The sequence below is a fragment of the Toxorhynchites rutilus genome, chromosome 3, assembly GCF_029784135.1.
Source record: "Toxorhynchites rutilus septentrionalis strain SRP chromosome 3, ASM2978413v1, whole genome shotgun sequence".
Lineage (NCBI taxonomy): Eukaryota > Metazoa > Arthropoda > Insecta > Diptera > Culicidae > Toxorhynchites > Toxorhynchites rutilus.
Window position 1 is genome coordinate 62,035,337 of NC_073746.1, and position 18,697 is coordinate 62,054,033.

The 18,697-nt window shown below is 39.1% G+C and overlaps 1 protein-coding gene and 1 long non-coding RNA gene across 2 annotated transcripts; both read right to left on the reverse strand.

Moving 5' to 3' along the window:
* Positions 1-1,053: 1,053 nt before the first annotated feature.
* Positions 1,054-3,604, reverse strand: LOC129778366 (uncharacterized). The gene is made up of 7 exons (XM_055785234.1): positions 3,453-3,604; positions 2,842-3,277; positions 2,321-2,779; positions 1,852-2,265; positions 1,633-1,784; positions 1,410-1,568; positions 1,054-1,349 (listed from the first exon to the last, which is right to left on the reverse strand). The coding sequence occupies exons 1-7, from the start codon at positions 3,487-3,489 to the stop codon at positions 1,279-1,281; spliced, it is 1,728 nt and encodes a 575-aa protein (XP_055641209.1). The 5' UTR covers positions 3,490-3,604; the 3' UTR covers positions 1,054-1,278.
* A 10,939-nt stretch (positions 3,605-14,543) lies between these two features.
* Positions 14,544-15,030, reverse strand: LOC129775474 (uncharacterized). The gene is made up of 3 exons (XR_008742964.1): positions 14,970-15,030; positions 14,836-14,909; positions 14,544-14,785 (listed from the first exon to the last, which is right to left on the reverse strand). It is a non-coding gene; the product is annotated as an uncharacterized LOC129775474 (long non-coding RNA).
* Positions 15,031-18,697: the final 3,667 nt, after the last annotated feature.

Consider the following 18,697-nt stretch of genomic DNA (forward strand, 5'->3'; position numbering starts at 1 on the left):
GTAAATCGCCAGAATCCGTTCACGCCAAAAATAGTTATAAACGTTAACTTTATTCCATTAAAACGTGACCTGTTTTCTGATTTTGCACCCTTAATGAAAGACGTATACGTTGACGAAAGACGATGAAAGACGTTTTGACGTAGAACTACGTCAAAATTCAAAAAATTATCGAAGGGCTGGTGTTTTGAGATATAAAAGCTTTTAATACAAAATTTTATTTGTGAGTAAGATTTTTTGACAGTGTATTTAAAATGTTTTTAAAGATCAATAATTTTGAATACGCCCTTTTCAAAAATCAGTCGTAATTTAAATTGGTCAAGAACAAGAGTCTTACGACACACTGGCTGAATTTTATATGGGGAATCATTAGATCTCTTTGTGTATTGTGTATAGTCACAAAATTTCATCGTCGCAGATAAACATAAATCCAAAAGCAAACAGTTTAGTATTGTATCTTTGTATGCATGCAAGTTCAGTTTATGATTCTCAGGTAATCTCGGGCCTTTCCTTTCCGCTAAATTTGAAGGAACCAAGCACAAGTTTATCCCAAGGCGAACGACTCGAAATCACTGCGGACTGAAAAACCTCCCGAAGAATACAATTAAAATTTGTATCACCAATATATTGTATTGATCCAATTTCGGCAGCGGCGGCGGAGCCTTTCCAATCTCCCTCCGCCGTGAGCCGAAACTGCGAATAATTATCATCATTCCGCTTTGCATAATTAAACTCACTTACGGTCCCGCTCTTTATCCGCGAACCGTGAAGATCTCCTACATCGGGCATTGAGAAGCTCTGCCGGCTTGATGAAGAAATGAAATGTGATGTCCGATATTTTTATCGCTCACCTCCCCTGGCATCTCCCTGGGTGACTGACTTCCCCGCCCGCGCTCGAGTCGGTAACTTGAATGGCTATATAGAAATGATAAGGACGCCAAATGGGCTGATTACTTTGGAATTGTTCTTCACAACGTTCAATCGTCACGGAGCGCTGGGTATCATCGGTGTTTTCAGCGGTTCAGAGTTCGATGAAACGAATTCAGTTGGATTCTGATGTCTTTAATTGAAAAACAAATGTTATTTTAGATTAAGCCGATCAGACTTCTCGACGATAAAGATTAGAAGGAAGCATGCGTCGTTATATTAATTAAATGATTGCAGAGCTTGAAAACGCATCCAGGTCTGATGTTTAAGCCACTTATGATTATTTCATTCGGTTTGAATGCTTCAATCAAGCTTATGTTTTCACGTGCATTGGATGATGTTTTTTTTTTCTTTTCAGCTCTGCCCGAAATTCCCTTCGTTGGAAGATAGGAATGGATTGGTGTTGTTTCGTGATTCTGGCACTTCTGCGAAAATATTTGTGTTAAGTTTGTAGTTCAACATGATGCAGATTCAAATTCACGTACCGTTGAAATCGACAATACTCGGAGAGTATTCCAGTGGCGAAATTGGTTCGAACATCTGCTGGTTTCTTTGCGACTTCGGAACCAGACTGGTGTTGAGGGCATCTCTGTGGGATTCGTTTAGTTCTGCGGCCCAAGGGTTGACCGTCGCGTTTTCGTAGGCTAACAATAGGAAAGATACCTTCTAAATTAAAATAAAGTTTATTGAATAGTTCGGTTACTGTACCATATTCAGTACTACGATCGCTGTATGGATCCCCGGTTGGGAATAAACTTGGAACTATTTGATGCGGTGAAGGGAACATCGAGATATCGAATTCTTTCTTCTTCAACTCGCCACGGTCTTCGTCCTGCGTGTCACGACTCAGCATAGACATTCTGCAAAACATAAAAATGATTTAAACTACAGAAATAACTTCTCAAACATAATAAGACGCCCCAATACCTCCTGTAATCCTTGAAGAAATCGATCTTCCAAATGCTGTACAGGACGAAGAGGAACGCCGCCACGATACACAAGCTTATCGTCAGCCAGATCAACAGAACAGACGAATTCTCGGGCATTTGGTACACCTCGATTCCCAGCTCCGCAAGCGCCATCGAGCCGAATTCGGTCCACATTTGCTCGAGATTAGCCTCGCTGAGTTGATACTCCGGTTCCGGTGCCTCGGTAGTGGTCAGCGGTATGAAGCCTTTCATTTTCAATTTACCCTTGTCGTCCATTCCAAACCCTTCCGGTTCGTCCTCGACCTCCGGGACGATCGGTCTCAGCGGAGTGGCAAATCGTAGCGTTACACATTCTTCGTACTTTGGCCAGGTGTCCGGGCACTTTTGAGCGTGGATTCGAATATCATCCGGTCTGGAAAGAATACTTACACAGCACTCAACATTTATAAATTATGCTTCGCACATACCGACTTGGTTTATATTTTAACTGGTTTTGCTCGATGAATGCGTTGGTACTGTTTGATAGGGCCATTCTGACGAGAGACCAGGTTTCGGAGGACTGAGACATCGCAGGGCTCAGAGAGATCTCCTTCCGAGCCCACTGCAGTTCGTCTTGAGGAACAATCATCTCCGTTGTGGTTGGAGTCGTCGGCGTGGCCATAGTTCCAAATGGGCTGTACGATAGCCGAAATCCTTGATGCGTCTGAGGTTCCGATCCGTTATGTTGGGACACAAAATGAACCGAGAAAGTTGTAGTGTGGGGAACAAGAAAACGCATAGGTTCTTTGATCGTTCCTGTTAGAACTGGACCCTTCTCGTCTTCGTCTTCTACCGATCCACCACGGATGTACAGGAAATCCGTTTGATGGTCCAAATCAACACTATGTACCATTATCTGCACCCCTATCCCACCTGTTACCGAGTAGCTGCAAACAAAGATTGGTTAAAAAAAAGCTATGTTGAACAACATATTTAGTTACGAACTTACGATTCGTAGCTGTTCACGAAATTCGGATAGGGGTCAGGATAGTTTGGTGATGTCAATACTGTTGCGTCCCCATCGTTGTCGACGAAGCCTGAAAGTCTTGATTCCATTGTTTCAGAATCAATTTCATTGGTGTTTATCAACGTTATGCCCTCCATATCCCCACTGGATAAATTTTCGTCCAACCATTCCTGTTTCCTTGCGTTTGTTAAATTCTCTCCGGTAACCAATTCCATTGCAGTTTCATTGCTGTCAAGGTATACTACATCTTCTATTGCTACATTCGGAATGAACAGAGTATCCTCATCAGTCAGGCTTGAATCATCTGGTGGGCAGTTGACATAGTCATCAATCGAAGGAGGAGCATTACCGGCTACATCTGCTCCACTGCCTTCCCATAATTGTGAGAGTTGTTGGCCATTAGTCACCAGCATCAGAGCTGTAATCAAACATACGTAATAAATTGCTGAAGTACATTTAGTGCGTTCGACTGACGACGCATCCATCGTCTGTTTTATCTTATCGCATGTGCACTACTTGTCAAACATTGCTTTTATATACACCAATGACACTATTATTGAACGTAATATTGTTTAAACTCGTGAAATGCTTACCGAATATCACGGATCCACTAATGACGAGAGTCATCATTTTCGTAAATTTTTTGTTTAGCTTCTGTTACAGAATTATGTTCATGTTTCTCAAGAAAGATCCCTTTTAAGATGCTTCACACGTTACAATTCGCTAAAGACTAACAACACAACGCGAAGTATTCACTATCAGACACCTTATCTAGACTAGACGGACCGTATCTGATACTGGGGAACAAACAGGTTGTATATTAGGCCAGGAGAACATATTCGAACATTGGTATTGGGTGAAATAAGATACTTTTTGATTAATTTAATGCACCCAACAAAACTAGTGAACAGCGTATTCAATTGGAACAGTATTTTTTTTATATTTGTAAAATTATATTAAATGTTGTTCAATATTACATCGATGGAATTGTGGTTTGTGATTTTTATTAATTTTATAAATAATCGAATAAAATAAAAATTACCAAAAAAATCAAATTCTATCATTCAGTTATTCATAATAATATTGTAATATTGTAATATAGTAATATTGAAATATCAGAATGTCGATGAAGGTATTCGAATATTGAAATATCAGAATGAGTAATATTGAAATATCAGAATGTCGATGAAGGTATTCGAATCAAATAAATGTAGTAAGTAAATAAGCAAGGTAGTCCAGAATTAGGATCCCAGTTCAATAAACCATATAGACTAGTGCGGGGCAAAAGTGTGCACCTAACTGTTGTCGTCCAATAACTCTTGAAATAAAAGCAAATAAAATTCAGTTTTTTTACCAAATTGTAACTGAATATATTACCATCGAAACGTAGTACAAGAACTTCTCGAGTTTTGTTTGTAGTTTGACAAAAACCTATTTTAGTACAAAATGACAAATGGGTACTTTTGCCCAAAAGTGCGCACTTATTGAATTGTGCTTCTGTGGTAAATTGTAACAAAAATAAATGCTTTATCATTACCAGCGGGAGAAGCATAATTACCAGAGTGTGTAGGCACCTTTAGTGGGGAGGAGGGGTGTTGTATGATGTTCTATGGGTGGAGACGGGTGGTTGTTATGGTCGAACATACCATGTGGAAATTTTTGGGAGGGAGGAGACTGACAATATAAGATATCTGAAAATGTCCAACATTTGAAACAGAATTCTTTTTATTAACAAACTAGCTGACCCGGTGAATTTTGTCCCACCCACAATTTGAATATTGATAGAATAGTGCGGGGCAAAGGTGCGCACGGGGCAAAAGTGCGCATTGGCCTTTTGGAAGCGAACGAGCATAAAATTTCGGCAACAGTGTATTCGTTTGATACATTATTACACCAGCAGCTCACACATATCAACAAGATACATTTCATGAAAGTGGCAAAAAGTTATGAGGTAAAAAGAGTTTTGCTATGTTTTGAGCTATTTTTTTTCAGTTTTGGAAATGATGATTAACTTACCTAAAATAACTGGAAATTTCGAAACTACACTGTCAACGAAACCTTCATTCTATAGTAGATGATAGTGCGTATTCGGTTTTGTGAAAAAGTTCAAGAGCTTTCTTAAAAAATTCGACTAGTTCAAAAATTGCTTGTGAGGCAAAGATGCACTGTGTGTGTGGGGCAAAAATTCGCACCAGAGTTTTGCTCTGAAAAAAAATTATTGAATGTTTTCTACCAAATTTTAACGGGACCCACAAGAAGAAAACTCATTTGAAGAATATCAATGAGTGATTTATGATTTGAATCTTTTTTTTATGGCAAAGCGTCGGAATCCTCAGAACCGAATCCAAGATGAGGAAGAGAAGTAAACAATTGCTTAAAAATAATTCAAAACAACGAATTTCAAATGAAACATGTTTTTATTTTCACCATGCATTCAATTCAATAACGGTTATGTTTTGTTTATGTTTATGTTTTCACAATGAACTTCAAATAAATATTGTTTTATTTTTCAACAATGAGTTTCAAATAAATCAAGTGAAGGTAACTATGTATTCATAAACTTGATCTATATTAATAAAATTTTTGGTGTCTATTCCTCACGATTTTACTCAAGAGCGGAGCAACGGATTCAAAGAGTCAGTATCAAGATTGATACGTCTTTGTCTTCATCAGGTTTTTTTTTGTTAAAAAAGAAATTATATATCGCGAGTATAGATTATGTATTATTATTATAGAAATAATTTCTATGGGAACTTGAGTGTCCGAAATGATTTATATCAATATATCAATTGTGGTGGAACGAAGTTCACCGGGTCAGCTAGTTTGTTAATAAAAAAGAATTCTGTTTCAAATGTTGGACTTTTTTAGATATCTTATATTGTCAGTCTCCTCCCTGCCAAAAATTTCCACATGGTATGTTCGACCATAACACCCACTCATCTCCACCCATAATACAGCACATCATACAGCACCCCCTCCTTCCCACTGGATGGTGCCTACACACTCTGGTAATGATGTTTCTTCCGCTGGTAATGATAAAGTATTTATTTTTGTAACATGTCCCCTCAGAAGTACAATTCAACAAGTGCGCACTTTTGCCCCGTACGGTGCGCACCTTTGCCACCACTATGGGGCAAAAGTACGCATTTGTCATTTTGTATTAAAATAGATTTTTGTCCAACTTTTTGGATTTTTTGTTGACAAATATGACCGAAGATTATTGAGTGACTGAATCATTAACTCCACTTTGGAAAAATGAAGCCTTCCACATAGCTATCGAATATTCTATATTTATAGATAACACCCAAAAACCATTTGATTATGAATTCGAGGAAGTCTCTGATCACACTAAATTGAATTACCAATCAATTAGGTTTAAGCTTAACTATATCAATTGGCAGGATTTATTTAAAAGTGTGGAAAACATTGAAGTAGCAGCCGATTTCTTATTCGATGATCAATGAAATTATAGATGAGGAGATACCAACAAGATGAAAAAGAAGAAATATAAACACAAAATATCCGATTTGGTTTAATCAAAACATAAAGAATCTAAAAAATAAAAAGCAGAAGGCACATAAAATTTATAAGAGATACAAATCTGACGCTAATCTCGAAAAATATCTGAACATTTGCGAACAGCTCAACTCAACTGTTAAAAGCGCTTTTGAAGATTACAACTTAAAAACAGAGTCGGACATAAAGTCTAACCCAAAAATTTTCTTCAATTACATAAAAAAAAACAATGGTTTTCCATCACGCATGCACCTTGACGATACCGTGGGGAATGACCCAGAAAACATTCTTTCGAGAAGTTTATATTGAAACAGCTGAGGAGGACTGAGATCGTGACTTCTTTGCATTTCTTCCAGAATTCCCATGTGATGTTGGAATCAGAAAGCTAACTTACATTGAAACTATTGACGCATTAAATAAGCTTGATGTCTCGAAAGGGCCAGGTCCTGATAGAATTCCACCGGTTTTTATAAAAAATTTGACATCTGAATTAATTCATTCATAATAAATCAAAAACATTTTCAACAACTGAAGACACGAATTACGAATAAGCAACACGTTTTTTTCAAAAGACGATCAACAACAACAAATTTGCTGGAATTTGTCACATTCACTTTGAATGCAATGGATAATGGTAATTAAGTTGAAGCTCTCTACACTGACCTTAGTAAGGCTTTCGATCGTGTTGATATACCATTACTGCTTCTTAAACTTCAAAAAATAGGGATAGAAGTCTAGCTATTGAAATGGCTAGAATCATATTTGACTGACCGCACGCAAATGGTAAGATTTAATGGGAAAATTTCAAAACCAATATTTGTTACATCCGGAGTTCCTCAAGGCTCTCATTTGTTAATAACGTTTGCGTTTTTCTTAACAGTGTTAAGGCACTTATCTACGCAGATGATATGAAGCTATATATGAAAATAAAGAATGAAGAAGACTCTCAAACATTCAAAAATGAAGTTGACATAGTTTATAATTGGTGCACTAAAAGTTTATTACGGCTCAATGTTAGGAAATACACTTTGATGACTTTTACAAGTAGAAGAACACCATTGAACAATGGTGTTAAGCTGGGAAATCAACCCATCAGTAGATGTCAACGAGTAAGAGACTTAGGCGTGGTCTTAGATTCAAAACTAACCTTCATTGATCATTATAATACAATCATCCATAGAGCAAATAATATGTTGAGCATCAAACGCTTTAGTTACCATTTCCACGATCCGTACACAATAAAAATATTGTATATTACATACGTCAGATCAATTCTCGAATACTGTAGTATTGTATGGTCCCCCTACATAACTTCACACGAAGACAGAATTGAATCTATACAAAAACAATTTTTATTTTTTGCATTTCGTAAACTAGGCTGGTCTTCATACCATCTCCCTCCACATGAGGCATGTTGCATGCTAATCAACATGAAAAGCTTAAAAGAACGTCGGAATTCTGCCATGATTCTATTGATTATTGACATCATATCACAACGAGTGGACTCAGAAGAAATATTAGGAAACCTAAATTTTTACGCACCAATTAGTCACCTGAGAAACCCTAATATTTTCTACATAGTTTACCGGAGAACGAATTATGCCAAATATAGTCCTATTAATCGTATGATGAGCCTCTGTAACGAACACAGTGAAACAATTGATGTAACCATGTGAAGGTCAATGCTCAAAGACTATCTGAATAGAAGAGGATATAGTTAAATTTCACTGTAATATTTGGGCAGCATATTTAGTCTACGCTGGTTTGACGAAATAAATAAATAAATAAATAATTATAAGAGGTTATGTTCAAGACACGACCGCATTGTGGACGTAGAACTACGCTGTGGTTTAGTTCAAGTCGCTTGATTATAAATGCAGATATTATTTTATAATGCTACGAAAATTTTGAAATAACCATTCTACCAGTTTGGTCGCCCTGAAATGTTTTTTTTTTATTGTAGAATAATTAAACGATAATTGTTTGATGATTCATTCTTGTGCTCGCAGAACAATACATGATCGAGGTAAGCGCAGCTGACACATAATTCATAAAATGCAGCACACAAAATTCTAGAACGACATTTACTTTCTTGGTGACTAAATAAACGAAATAAACTCTATCTGTTAATCTCCATAACCTCGAAAAGAGTAACGCTGCTTTATAATGATCTTATTAGATTAAAACCCTAGTTGAAAGCAGTTTTGCGGCCGGCACGCGAGCTCAAATAAATTAATAACTTAATATAACTTATTGAACAACTTGGTATTCCCAAAAAAAAAAAAATTGGTGCACAACCTTGACCCCTGCTTCACCATAGCGTCAGTTCAATGCATTGATGACAGAAAACAAACAATGTTAACTGCTTGGAAAAAGGCTGAATATTTTCCTCAGCAGAGATTCATTACTAATACCCTAGCGTAAATATTTCTCTCCCGCTTTCTCCCCTTCTTGTTTATATGTATCATTAAGACTGCATAAATTGCAACGGCAATCAATCGTCAATCATAGCATAAAAAATAGGCGATTGTTGCATCGCGACAGTGCCAATGCACACGGGAGCAGATACAAATGGGGTTTTAGCGAAGATGTACTATTCTTGCGTACGGATTATGAAGCACGCACGTACGCACACAAATATCCATATATCGATGGTTTGAAGCATCTAAAAATACACACACTTATCTCCGCTTTGCGCTCTTCTCAACAAAAGCCCTTTCTATTAATATTTCCGGTCTCGATTATCTTAGCCTTCATCCTTGGTGAAGATAGTTTTGCTACTGTCATGCGAAACCAAATGACACAAAAAATTCCAGAACAATTATTTTCTTGGTGAGCCGATGATAGCCTAGTTTAATGATTCCCCACTTAATTATGAAATTCTCAACCTTAATGAAATGGCGTCAGTTGGATGTAATGATTGCAATGTCAGAGACATCAGCGAGTGAGAAATTTGGTCGCGTCTATAGCTCAATCCGATACAAAGACATGTGATGACACAACACAAGGAAGAACAATCGATATTTATTGCTTTGAACACAGAACGATACTGAAAGTTTACCTTCCTTCCTTGCTTGAGACTGTAAACTTCTTTAGTTCATTTGTCTCTAACCTTCAAAAAGACCCTTGGAAAACTTTACTTTATCCATCATATTTCTCCTCCACCCCCATTGCCTTGAGAATGGCATTCGATCCCTCGCTGTCCAGCTCGTCCAGCAACGATGTTATTCAGTCGATTTCTTCAAGAATAATGAAAGTTTGCCTCAGCGAGATCCACTGTTTATACTCCTCTAGACAAATATTCCCCTCCGTTCTTCTTCTTTTCCTTCATTCATGGAGACTTTATATCTTACGATTTCCCCTTCGTTACTCGTCGATAAATTGATCGTTATTGACAGCTCTGTTCGGGAAACCACACAAATGGACAGAACAAATGTATGAGGAAATGGGAATGCTTCCAATTTTCATCAATTTAATCCATATACAGACTATGGGATTGTAATGTATAGCATATCAAACGAATCTTAGGGAATTTCCGATTCGTTTGGTATGTAAATCGCCAAAATCCGTTCACGGCAAAAATAGTTATTAACGTTAACTTTATTTCATAAAATCGTGACCTGTTTTCTGATTTGGCACCATTTCTGAAAGACGTAGTTCTACGTCAAAAAAATGTTTGATTATGTAACTTGTTAAAATCGTCTTTTGAATTAAACGGATAAATTATCCAGCCAGCTCTCTTTAGTTTTTTTTAGTTTTAAGTAGTATCGGTCTACAATTTTCATTGACTACAATAAATAAATAAATAAAAGCCGAATGTGTTTCTCAACATCAAGAATATTTGGTTAATGTCACCTAGCTTAAATTTCTGGAGCAAAAGAAGTCGAGGAATTGAGAAGTTTCCTTGGAATGTTTACATATGTGGGAAGATTTTCTACAAATTTAAGAACTATATCGGCATCGGACTTTTAGTGGGCTAAGTATCAATATAAAGTTCTGGAGCAGCTTAAGCAGAGGATGATCAACGTAAAACGTCAAACATTCTTTGAATATCTATTACTGATCAGCTCATCGTTCGTTAAAGCAGGATGACTACGTTGAGTGAGCTGTGAAACGTAAATCACCTTTATTGTATGAACTTGGAATACCTTATCTACAGTAGTTTTTTTTTTTATCCCATTTATTTATTTATTAGGCTCATTAGCATTTTAGCTGTAACAGAGCCGGGTTTTTTAATCGTGTACATGTACATATATTTATGTTTCTATAAACTGTAAATTACACAGTAGATAGTAGTAGCCATTTAGGCGTTAAGTTTTCTGTTCCATTACATTATGGTAAATTACACAGTAGTAGCCATTTCGGCGTAAGGGTATTCTTTCTGTTCTTCCATTGTTCAGCAGACCGGACAGCGGAGACAGTTGATAGTGATCATTGTTGGGTTATTTATAGAACAGCAGCCCGATGTTTCTTGCAGAGCAGAGCAGTTGTATGGATGAATCGATCTATTTTCGACCGTGGATCGATCTCCATCGCTGATGATGTTTGCGTGGACGTAGTTATTCTACACAAAGATGGTCAATTGAGGGTCCTGAGTTTGAACTCACGACCGATCGCTTAGTAAGCGAACGCGTAACCAAGTGGCTACGAAGACCCCCTATCTACAGTAGTTGATTGAATTGAAAATTAAAAAAAAAAATAACACATTTCGGAACACTCCACAAATTATGTTTCTGTTGTTTCTGATGTTTCTACTAGAAATGTAATTCAAATGATTACAATGGTGATTCAGTACAAGAATAACAACGGCGAAAAACTCTTTTTAAATACATTTCACCCAGTGGAATTCCTAAATGATATGCGAATTACAAATGATCAAAGATCAATCCGAATGTCAAAAAAGAACCGTAAGCAAATTAATTACGTGGAACAATTTGTAGATTTTTTTACTCATGGATACATATATGTGAAAGAACCGAATGTGTAAAAGACATTTACGCAATCGCCACACAATTTTCACTATCTCACCGAAACGAATACAGGACGAAACCCGTGCACTGCAAATCGCACATGAAGAATTGAATATTTTCCGATACAACCCCAGCGATCACCACCGGACACCTTCCGACATCTCTATAAACCGCCAATCTTTTGAGCGTAAATTACAATTCCTCGCGGAGGAATTTCCACGACATGTTGAGCGCATTCCTCCCGCCGCTTCCGAACACAACGACGCCACGGAGAAATTCCCCTCCTTTCACTGCGCACTCCGAACATGCATTGAAACGCCAGAAAACGTGAGTCCCTGCTCAGGTGAACCAGCTAGCAAATAATTGCTGCAGTGTATGTGTATCCGTCCCTGGGAAGGCTTACAAATTTATGAAATTATATATCAGATTACTGGGGCTGCAGTTGGCGATGCCGGCCGACGCAGGGCCCCCAACGGTGGGGGACAACGATTATCATTTTCAATTGCACCCAGTCCTTGACAGTGCGAGACAAATTGATGAAATAAATCAGTTTGATTGATTCGTGCAATTAAGAGTGCATTATTTCTCGCGAGAGTGAAGGGAGTCCTACGGGAGTTTTCGTCCGAGCAAGGATTGGGTAAAGTTGGTTTGGATGCGGAAGCGAGGTTATTCGGTGCAAAAAAGTGGCAGCGGTCACCCCTAAAGTGGGCAAGCGTAAAGAAATATTGCAGTTGTCACAGTACATCTGGTAAGTAGAGACCGTATTGCTCAAGAGCATATCGAGACGAAGATAGTGTCGTACTCCCTGCTGAGATGATTAATGTAATGTTTCGATTATTCGCAGCGAAACACTCCGGTGGGGAAGGTTGGGGGTAACAGCATACATACATGAAATTGCTTCGTACGAGCTGCTCAACATTAAAACACAAGACCATTGAATTTTCCGTTCGAGCTTAGAAATTAGGAATTCTAAATGGTTGTAGCTCGTTGTTCGACACGGCTGGGGCACATCGACTGCGTAATCACAAGTCTCATGGGTAATTTATGCAATTCGCTATCACTGACTACACCACGAGAGGAAACGGTTTTCCCATAAGAAGCTGTGTCACGAACACTGGTTCAGTTGGAATCATAACCCGCTCCCCGTGTGTCCCACAATGTCTTCATTTCGATGGCAAAATTAACCACTGGAGCGCAATGAATCGGACCCAATTACGGTGCACTCCCACTGGTAGGTGATTGTTTGATTGTTTGGTACTTCTCTCCAGACTCGGCGGGAGGCATCCATTGTCCAAATTGTTTCTGCTCGTTTACTTCTCCATCGGTGTGAGGAACAACGAAAGCAGCAGGACGAAAAACATTTACAACCTACTCGTGACTTGTCCGGGGCGATAATTAACGCTACTTGAATCCGCCCAACAAGTATGAGTTATTTGGGAGTGAAAACAACCTCAACGAACGAGCATTTGAATATCAGTAAGGCCACCTCGGCGGGGTGGAACCATTCTCTTTCGAACTCGAAGTCATATTTCAGTCGTGGTTTTTTGTTTGTGTTATCTCAGATGTTCAAGCAGCTCAAACCACTTAATTAGATGAGTTTCGAAGAAGGAAGTCTTATAAAATGCCCCAATCTTTTTAACATCTGTTCAGCGGACGTTTAAAAAATGACGCTAACAACGACTTCATCGTTTTTTTTTATCCAAAATATATATTTTATTAAGGCTCATACATCGTTAATCCTACCCAATTAGGCTAACACATTGTTGGGTTCAATGGAAATAAAAGCTATGTTGATTCTCACCTCAAAAATGAGGTCAACGGAGAGGTTTTGCTCGATTAAACCCATGTTGAATGGCTCCTCACCTGCGTTTGCCAAAAATAACAAAAAGACAACAGCTAATTTAACCTAAACGCCAAGCATTAAATACGAATCTGGCGGGCGAATTAAATCCGCCTAAACTATGCCTCCAGAGACGCAATTTATGACCGGTCATAAACGTTCTCTCCGCTCGCGTTATACGTTCAGAAAGCCTTACGGGATAAAAAAAAAGCCCACTAACGTCACATTTCATTTTCGTACCTGCCCAGGTTTGGGCCAGCCTCAGAGATTGTGACAGCAGCTGTTACAGTTTTTTTTTGCTGGAATAATTCATCCTCGCCACAATGATTGAATTACCCTCAGTGAAACAGAGAAAGCTTTAGGTTTATGACTTTTGTTCCACTCTTGTGGTGTTCCGACATGGAACTGGCCTATGTGCCCCCGATCTCTTTCGGGACAAAATGGAGCGTGACCGAACCATGATACCCAAGCAATGCACCAAACACCCACAATATCAGAGAGACATAAACACAGAGGCAGAACTGAGAGGAACAATCTTATCACTATTTAATTGCCACATTAAAATCGCTTTTATGGTCCATTTCATGATCACTTGCTCGCGGTACGGAATCGGTTGGTTTACGATTGGCAGAACGAATACAACTTCTCCAACTATCAATTTAATATTTTACGTGACTTTTGTTTCTTAAATTGTGCGCGAAAAACCGGGCGGAAAGCTTTCAAAGGTGTTCCATATTCAACAACTAACAGTTTTCGAAAGCAACCAGCTCAATCGGCGGGCTCAATATTGAGACCCCCAAATGGTCATAAAATTAGCAGATATATTACCCGAATTTCATTAGCAAACAAAATGTCCCGGAGCGAAATTGGTCCGAACACTTTACTTTGTTTTGCACGATCGAACTATCGGAGGAGCGAAATCCGACAAACAGTTGTCCTCCCACTTCAAGGCAGCCCACCTTGGAGCGCGCTGAATTTTGGTGCGATGAACATTTCGATCGATCCGGGTGTTTGATATCGTTCGAAAAAGCAGGTTAACAGCTCATTTTGTTCGATCGAATGGGATTGGAAATTTGGTTTGCTCGATACACCAGAGATGACAATAGAAAGATATCAAGGCTTCGACCAGCAAAACGAAAAAAACCCTAATTTTAATTCTGATTTTTAAATGCTTTCTGCTGTCCAAATATTACCTCTCGCTTCAGAAACAAGAGTGAGACTTCAAACATATACCCAAAAAATCTAACAGACTACAGTACCACGAACGATCATAAAACGAACGATTTCTCCGAATAACAAAACTAAATATCATTTAAACATTTATTAACTAGCTAAATTACAGTTCATTTTCCCTAATGTCCCTAACCATTACGTGCCATGTGCGTCTCCATTCTCTTAAGCGTAAACTTTATCGCTCTGCTTGCTCTGTCCGGAGTGCTGTAGTGACGTAGCACTTCCTTCCGACGGAAATAGCCTTGTCGGGAAACTTGGACTCCAACCATGGGGTCAGAAGTGCGTCCAGCCGATTGAGTGCGATGCGCCGAGCTTCCATGGAGTGTCTACCTGGGACAATAATCCCTAACAAACAGCCGTCGAACGGCTTTCGACGCAATCAGAATTTGAACTTATGGCTAACAAACTAAACTTTACCTGTTTGAGCTTTATTTCACAAGCACAGACACTCAACGGATTTCTAAAGGCTTCGAAAACTTTTGATAAATTCCCTATCAAGAACAAACAACATTAAGCACATTTGAAAAAAAAACCGTTTATACAAAATTTACTTGTAAAGTCACACCGCGACGCGATTTTGAAAAATCGCACTGCTGCCTCTTCCACTGATTGGATCAAAGTGGACGAGCAAAAGTGTTCGAGTTCCTTGAAACAATTAGCCTTTTTACTTCAGGAGAACAATATTTGCCGAAACAAATAATGTTCTTTTTGAACCGCGAATTTCCCCAAACCCCCAGTCATGTAACCAAACAAGTCATAATTGTCCGCTCTTTTGACGTAGAACTACGTCTTTCATTAAGGTTGCCAAATCAGAAAACAGGTCGAGTTTTTATTAAATAAAGTTGACGTTAATAACTATTTTTGCAGCGAACGGATTTTGGCGATTTACTTACCAAACGGAAATTCCCTAATTTTTGTTTGATATGGTATACATTACAATCCCATAGTCTGTATATGGTTTAAATTGATGAAATTTGGAAGCATTCCCACTTCCTCATATTAGGCTGTCAAAAAAGTCCTGCGGTATTTCCGCGAGGTGTCGTTGTAAGCGCGTAGTTCTAGTTGTGTTCATTGTATCGAGTCATACTATAGCTTGTTGGAAAGGTATTTTTGCGCGCTAAAATATAGTCCTTGACAGTGTTTTGTTTGGTTAAGTCGTTCGTGAGTTATAGTGTCGCAAATATGGAGCAAAATAAAGAGAAAATCCGACATATTTTACAGTACTACTATGACAAAGGCAAAAATGCATCTCAAGCTGCCAATAAAATTTGTGCAGTTTATGGATCCGATATAGTTTCCATTTCCACCGCACAACGATAGTTTCAACGTTTTCGTTCTGGTGTAGAGGTCGTCGAAGATGCGCCACGCTCCGGAAGGCCTGTCGTCGAAAATTGCGACAAAATCGCTGAATTAGCCGAGAAAGACCGGCATAGTAGCAGCCGTAGCATCGGCCAAGAGCTGGGGATAAGTCATCAAACCGTTATTAACCATTTGAAGAAGCTTGGATTCACAAAGAGGCTCGATGTATGGGTGCCACACACGTTGACGCAAAAAAACATCTTTGACCGTATCGACGCATGTGAATCGCTGCTGAATCGCAACAAAATCGACCCGTTTTTGAAGCAGATGGTGACTGGCGATGAAAAGTGGGCCACTTACGACAACGTGAAGCGCAAACGGTCGTGGTCGAAGCCCGCTGAAGCGGTTCAGACGGTGGCCAAGCCTTCATTAACGGCCAGGAAGGTTCTGCTGTGTGTTTGGTGGGATTGTCAAGGAATAATCTATTATGAGCTGCTTCCCTATGGCCAAACGCTCAATTCGGACCTGTACTGCCAACAACTGGACCGCTTGAAGGTAGCACTCATGAAGAAGAGGCCATCTTTGATAAACAGAGGCCGCATTGTCTTCCATCAGGACAACGCCAGGCCACACACTTCTTTGGTGACGTGCCAGAAGCTCCGGGAGCTCGGATGGGAGGTTCTTTTGCATCCGTCGTATAGTCCGGACCTAGCACCAAGTGACTACCACCTGTTTTTGTCCATGGCGAACGAGCTAGGTAGTCAGAAGTTAGCCACAAAAGAGGCCTGTGAAAATTGGCTATCCGAGTTTTTTGCCAATAAGGAAGCGAGCTTCTATAACAGGGGTATTATGAAGTTGGCATCTCGTTGGGAACAAGTCATCGAACAAAACGGCGCATATTTGACTTAAAACAGATGATTGTAACTAATTTTATGAACAAATGAAAATTCAAAAAAAAAATACCGCAGGACTTTTTTGACAGCCTAATATATATATATATATTTTTTTTTTAAAAAACTCGATCAATATAGGTATCAAATGAGAGAGGGCTTGATTATTGGTTGTTTATTAAAAATGCAAATCCAAAATGGCTACCACCACAAAATGGCGCAATATATATTTTTTTTCAAAAACTCAACTCAAAACACATATGGGTATCAAATGAAAGGTCTTGGCCGCAGTCCCCAAATAACCAATTACTTTTTTAAATGGTTTCATTCAGCTTGACCTGTATGTATGTAAAGGGTGTGTCACATCAAATTGCATCACGGAAAAAACGCTGTAGAAATTTAATTTTTAGGAATTATATCTTCAGTTTTCGCTTATAATCAGATAAGAGTGTATAGATCACGTTGGCCATGCTTCACTGTCAATTTTTCGTAAATTTGGAAAAATGTCATCGAACGAAAAAGAGCGTCGTGAATTAATCCTGTGCACTCATTTCGAGAATCCGGAGTTGTCACATCGGGACATCGGTAAGATGCTGGGAATCGTCCAATCCACGGTCAGCAGAGTACTAAAACGATACTTCGAGAACCTAACCATCGACCGGAAGGTGAAGAACGGCAAAATTGGATGCTCCGTCAGTGAAAAAGATCACAAGCGCGTAGTTCAGCAGTTTAGACGTGGTCCGAGAAGTTCGGTCCGGGATGTCGCCAATGAGCTGAATTTGTCAAGTTCATTCGTCCAGCGGACCAAGCAGCGGGAGGGCCTGCGTACATACAAGGTTCAGAAGGCTCCTAACCGCGATGAAAGGCAAAACATGGTGGGGAAGACGCGAGCCCGGAAGCTGTACACCGAAATGCTGACAAAGCCGCATTGCCTGGTAATGGATGACGAAACCTACGTCAAAGCGGACTTTCGTCAGCTGCCGGGCCTGTTGTTCTTCTCCGCAGAGGACAAATTCAGCGTTCCGGAGGAGATTCGGAAGCAGAAACTATCTAAGTTTGCCAAAAAGTACATGGTGTGGCAAGCGATGCTCTTGCGGAAAGCGGAGCGCCCCCTTCGTGATGACCGGCACGATAAACGGGCAGGTTTACCTTAAGGAGTGCCTACAGAAGCGCTTACTACCACTATTGAAGCAGCACGAGGGCCCGACCATCTTCTGGCCGGATCTCGCTTCGTGCCACTATTCAAAGGACGTGTTGGAGTGGTACGAAGCCAACGGGGTCACCTTCGTGCCAAAGGAAATGAACCCGCCCAACGCGCCGGAGCTTCGCCCAATAAAGAAATATTGGGCGATTATGAAGCAGGCCCTCCGGAAGAACCCAAAAGTTGTCAAATCGGAGGCGGACTTCAAGAGAAAATGGATTTCTGTTAAAAAAAAAACTACAACCTGACGTTGTACAGAACCTTATGGACGGGGTAAAGAGGAAGGTGCGAGCATACGGGCTTGGGCTCGAAGTATGAATAAAAAGAAAATGCCAAAAGTTGTTTAATAGTTTTTATTTTACTGTCTAAAATTTTCAAAAGGATCGGTCTACTGGGCGAATTTCTACAGCGTTTTTTCCGTGATGCAATTTGATGTGACACACCCTTTATATTTGAATGTCTGTGGGGTAGGTACCATGTATTTTTTGCAATCCCCTCAATGTCGGTATTGAATTAAATGATTTGACCAATAGAATACAGTACATCGTAAAAATATTGCTAGAAAAATTAGGTAAGAAATAAAAAATAATAAAAAAAAAGTTGAATGGTTTCATTATAGAAAAATATGCTAATGATACAAATAATGTATGTAAAACTAGAAAATAAAATAAGTAAAAAAACCTTTTAAATTAAACGGTTTCTTTGTGTTTGAACATAATAATAATACAGATAATGTACTAAAAGCTAGAAAATAATTAGACAAGTAGCAGTTACCAATTATCACAATGATGAGACTAAAATAAAATCGTAGGGCACGTTATCCGCACTTAATGGTTTCATCATATGCCCCTTAAAAGTTTTTTTTTACTTGTTTTATTTTGGATCTACT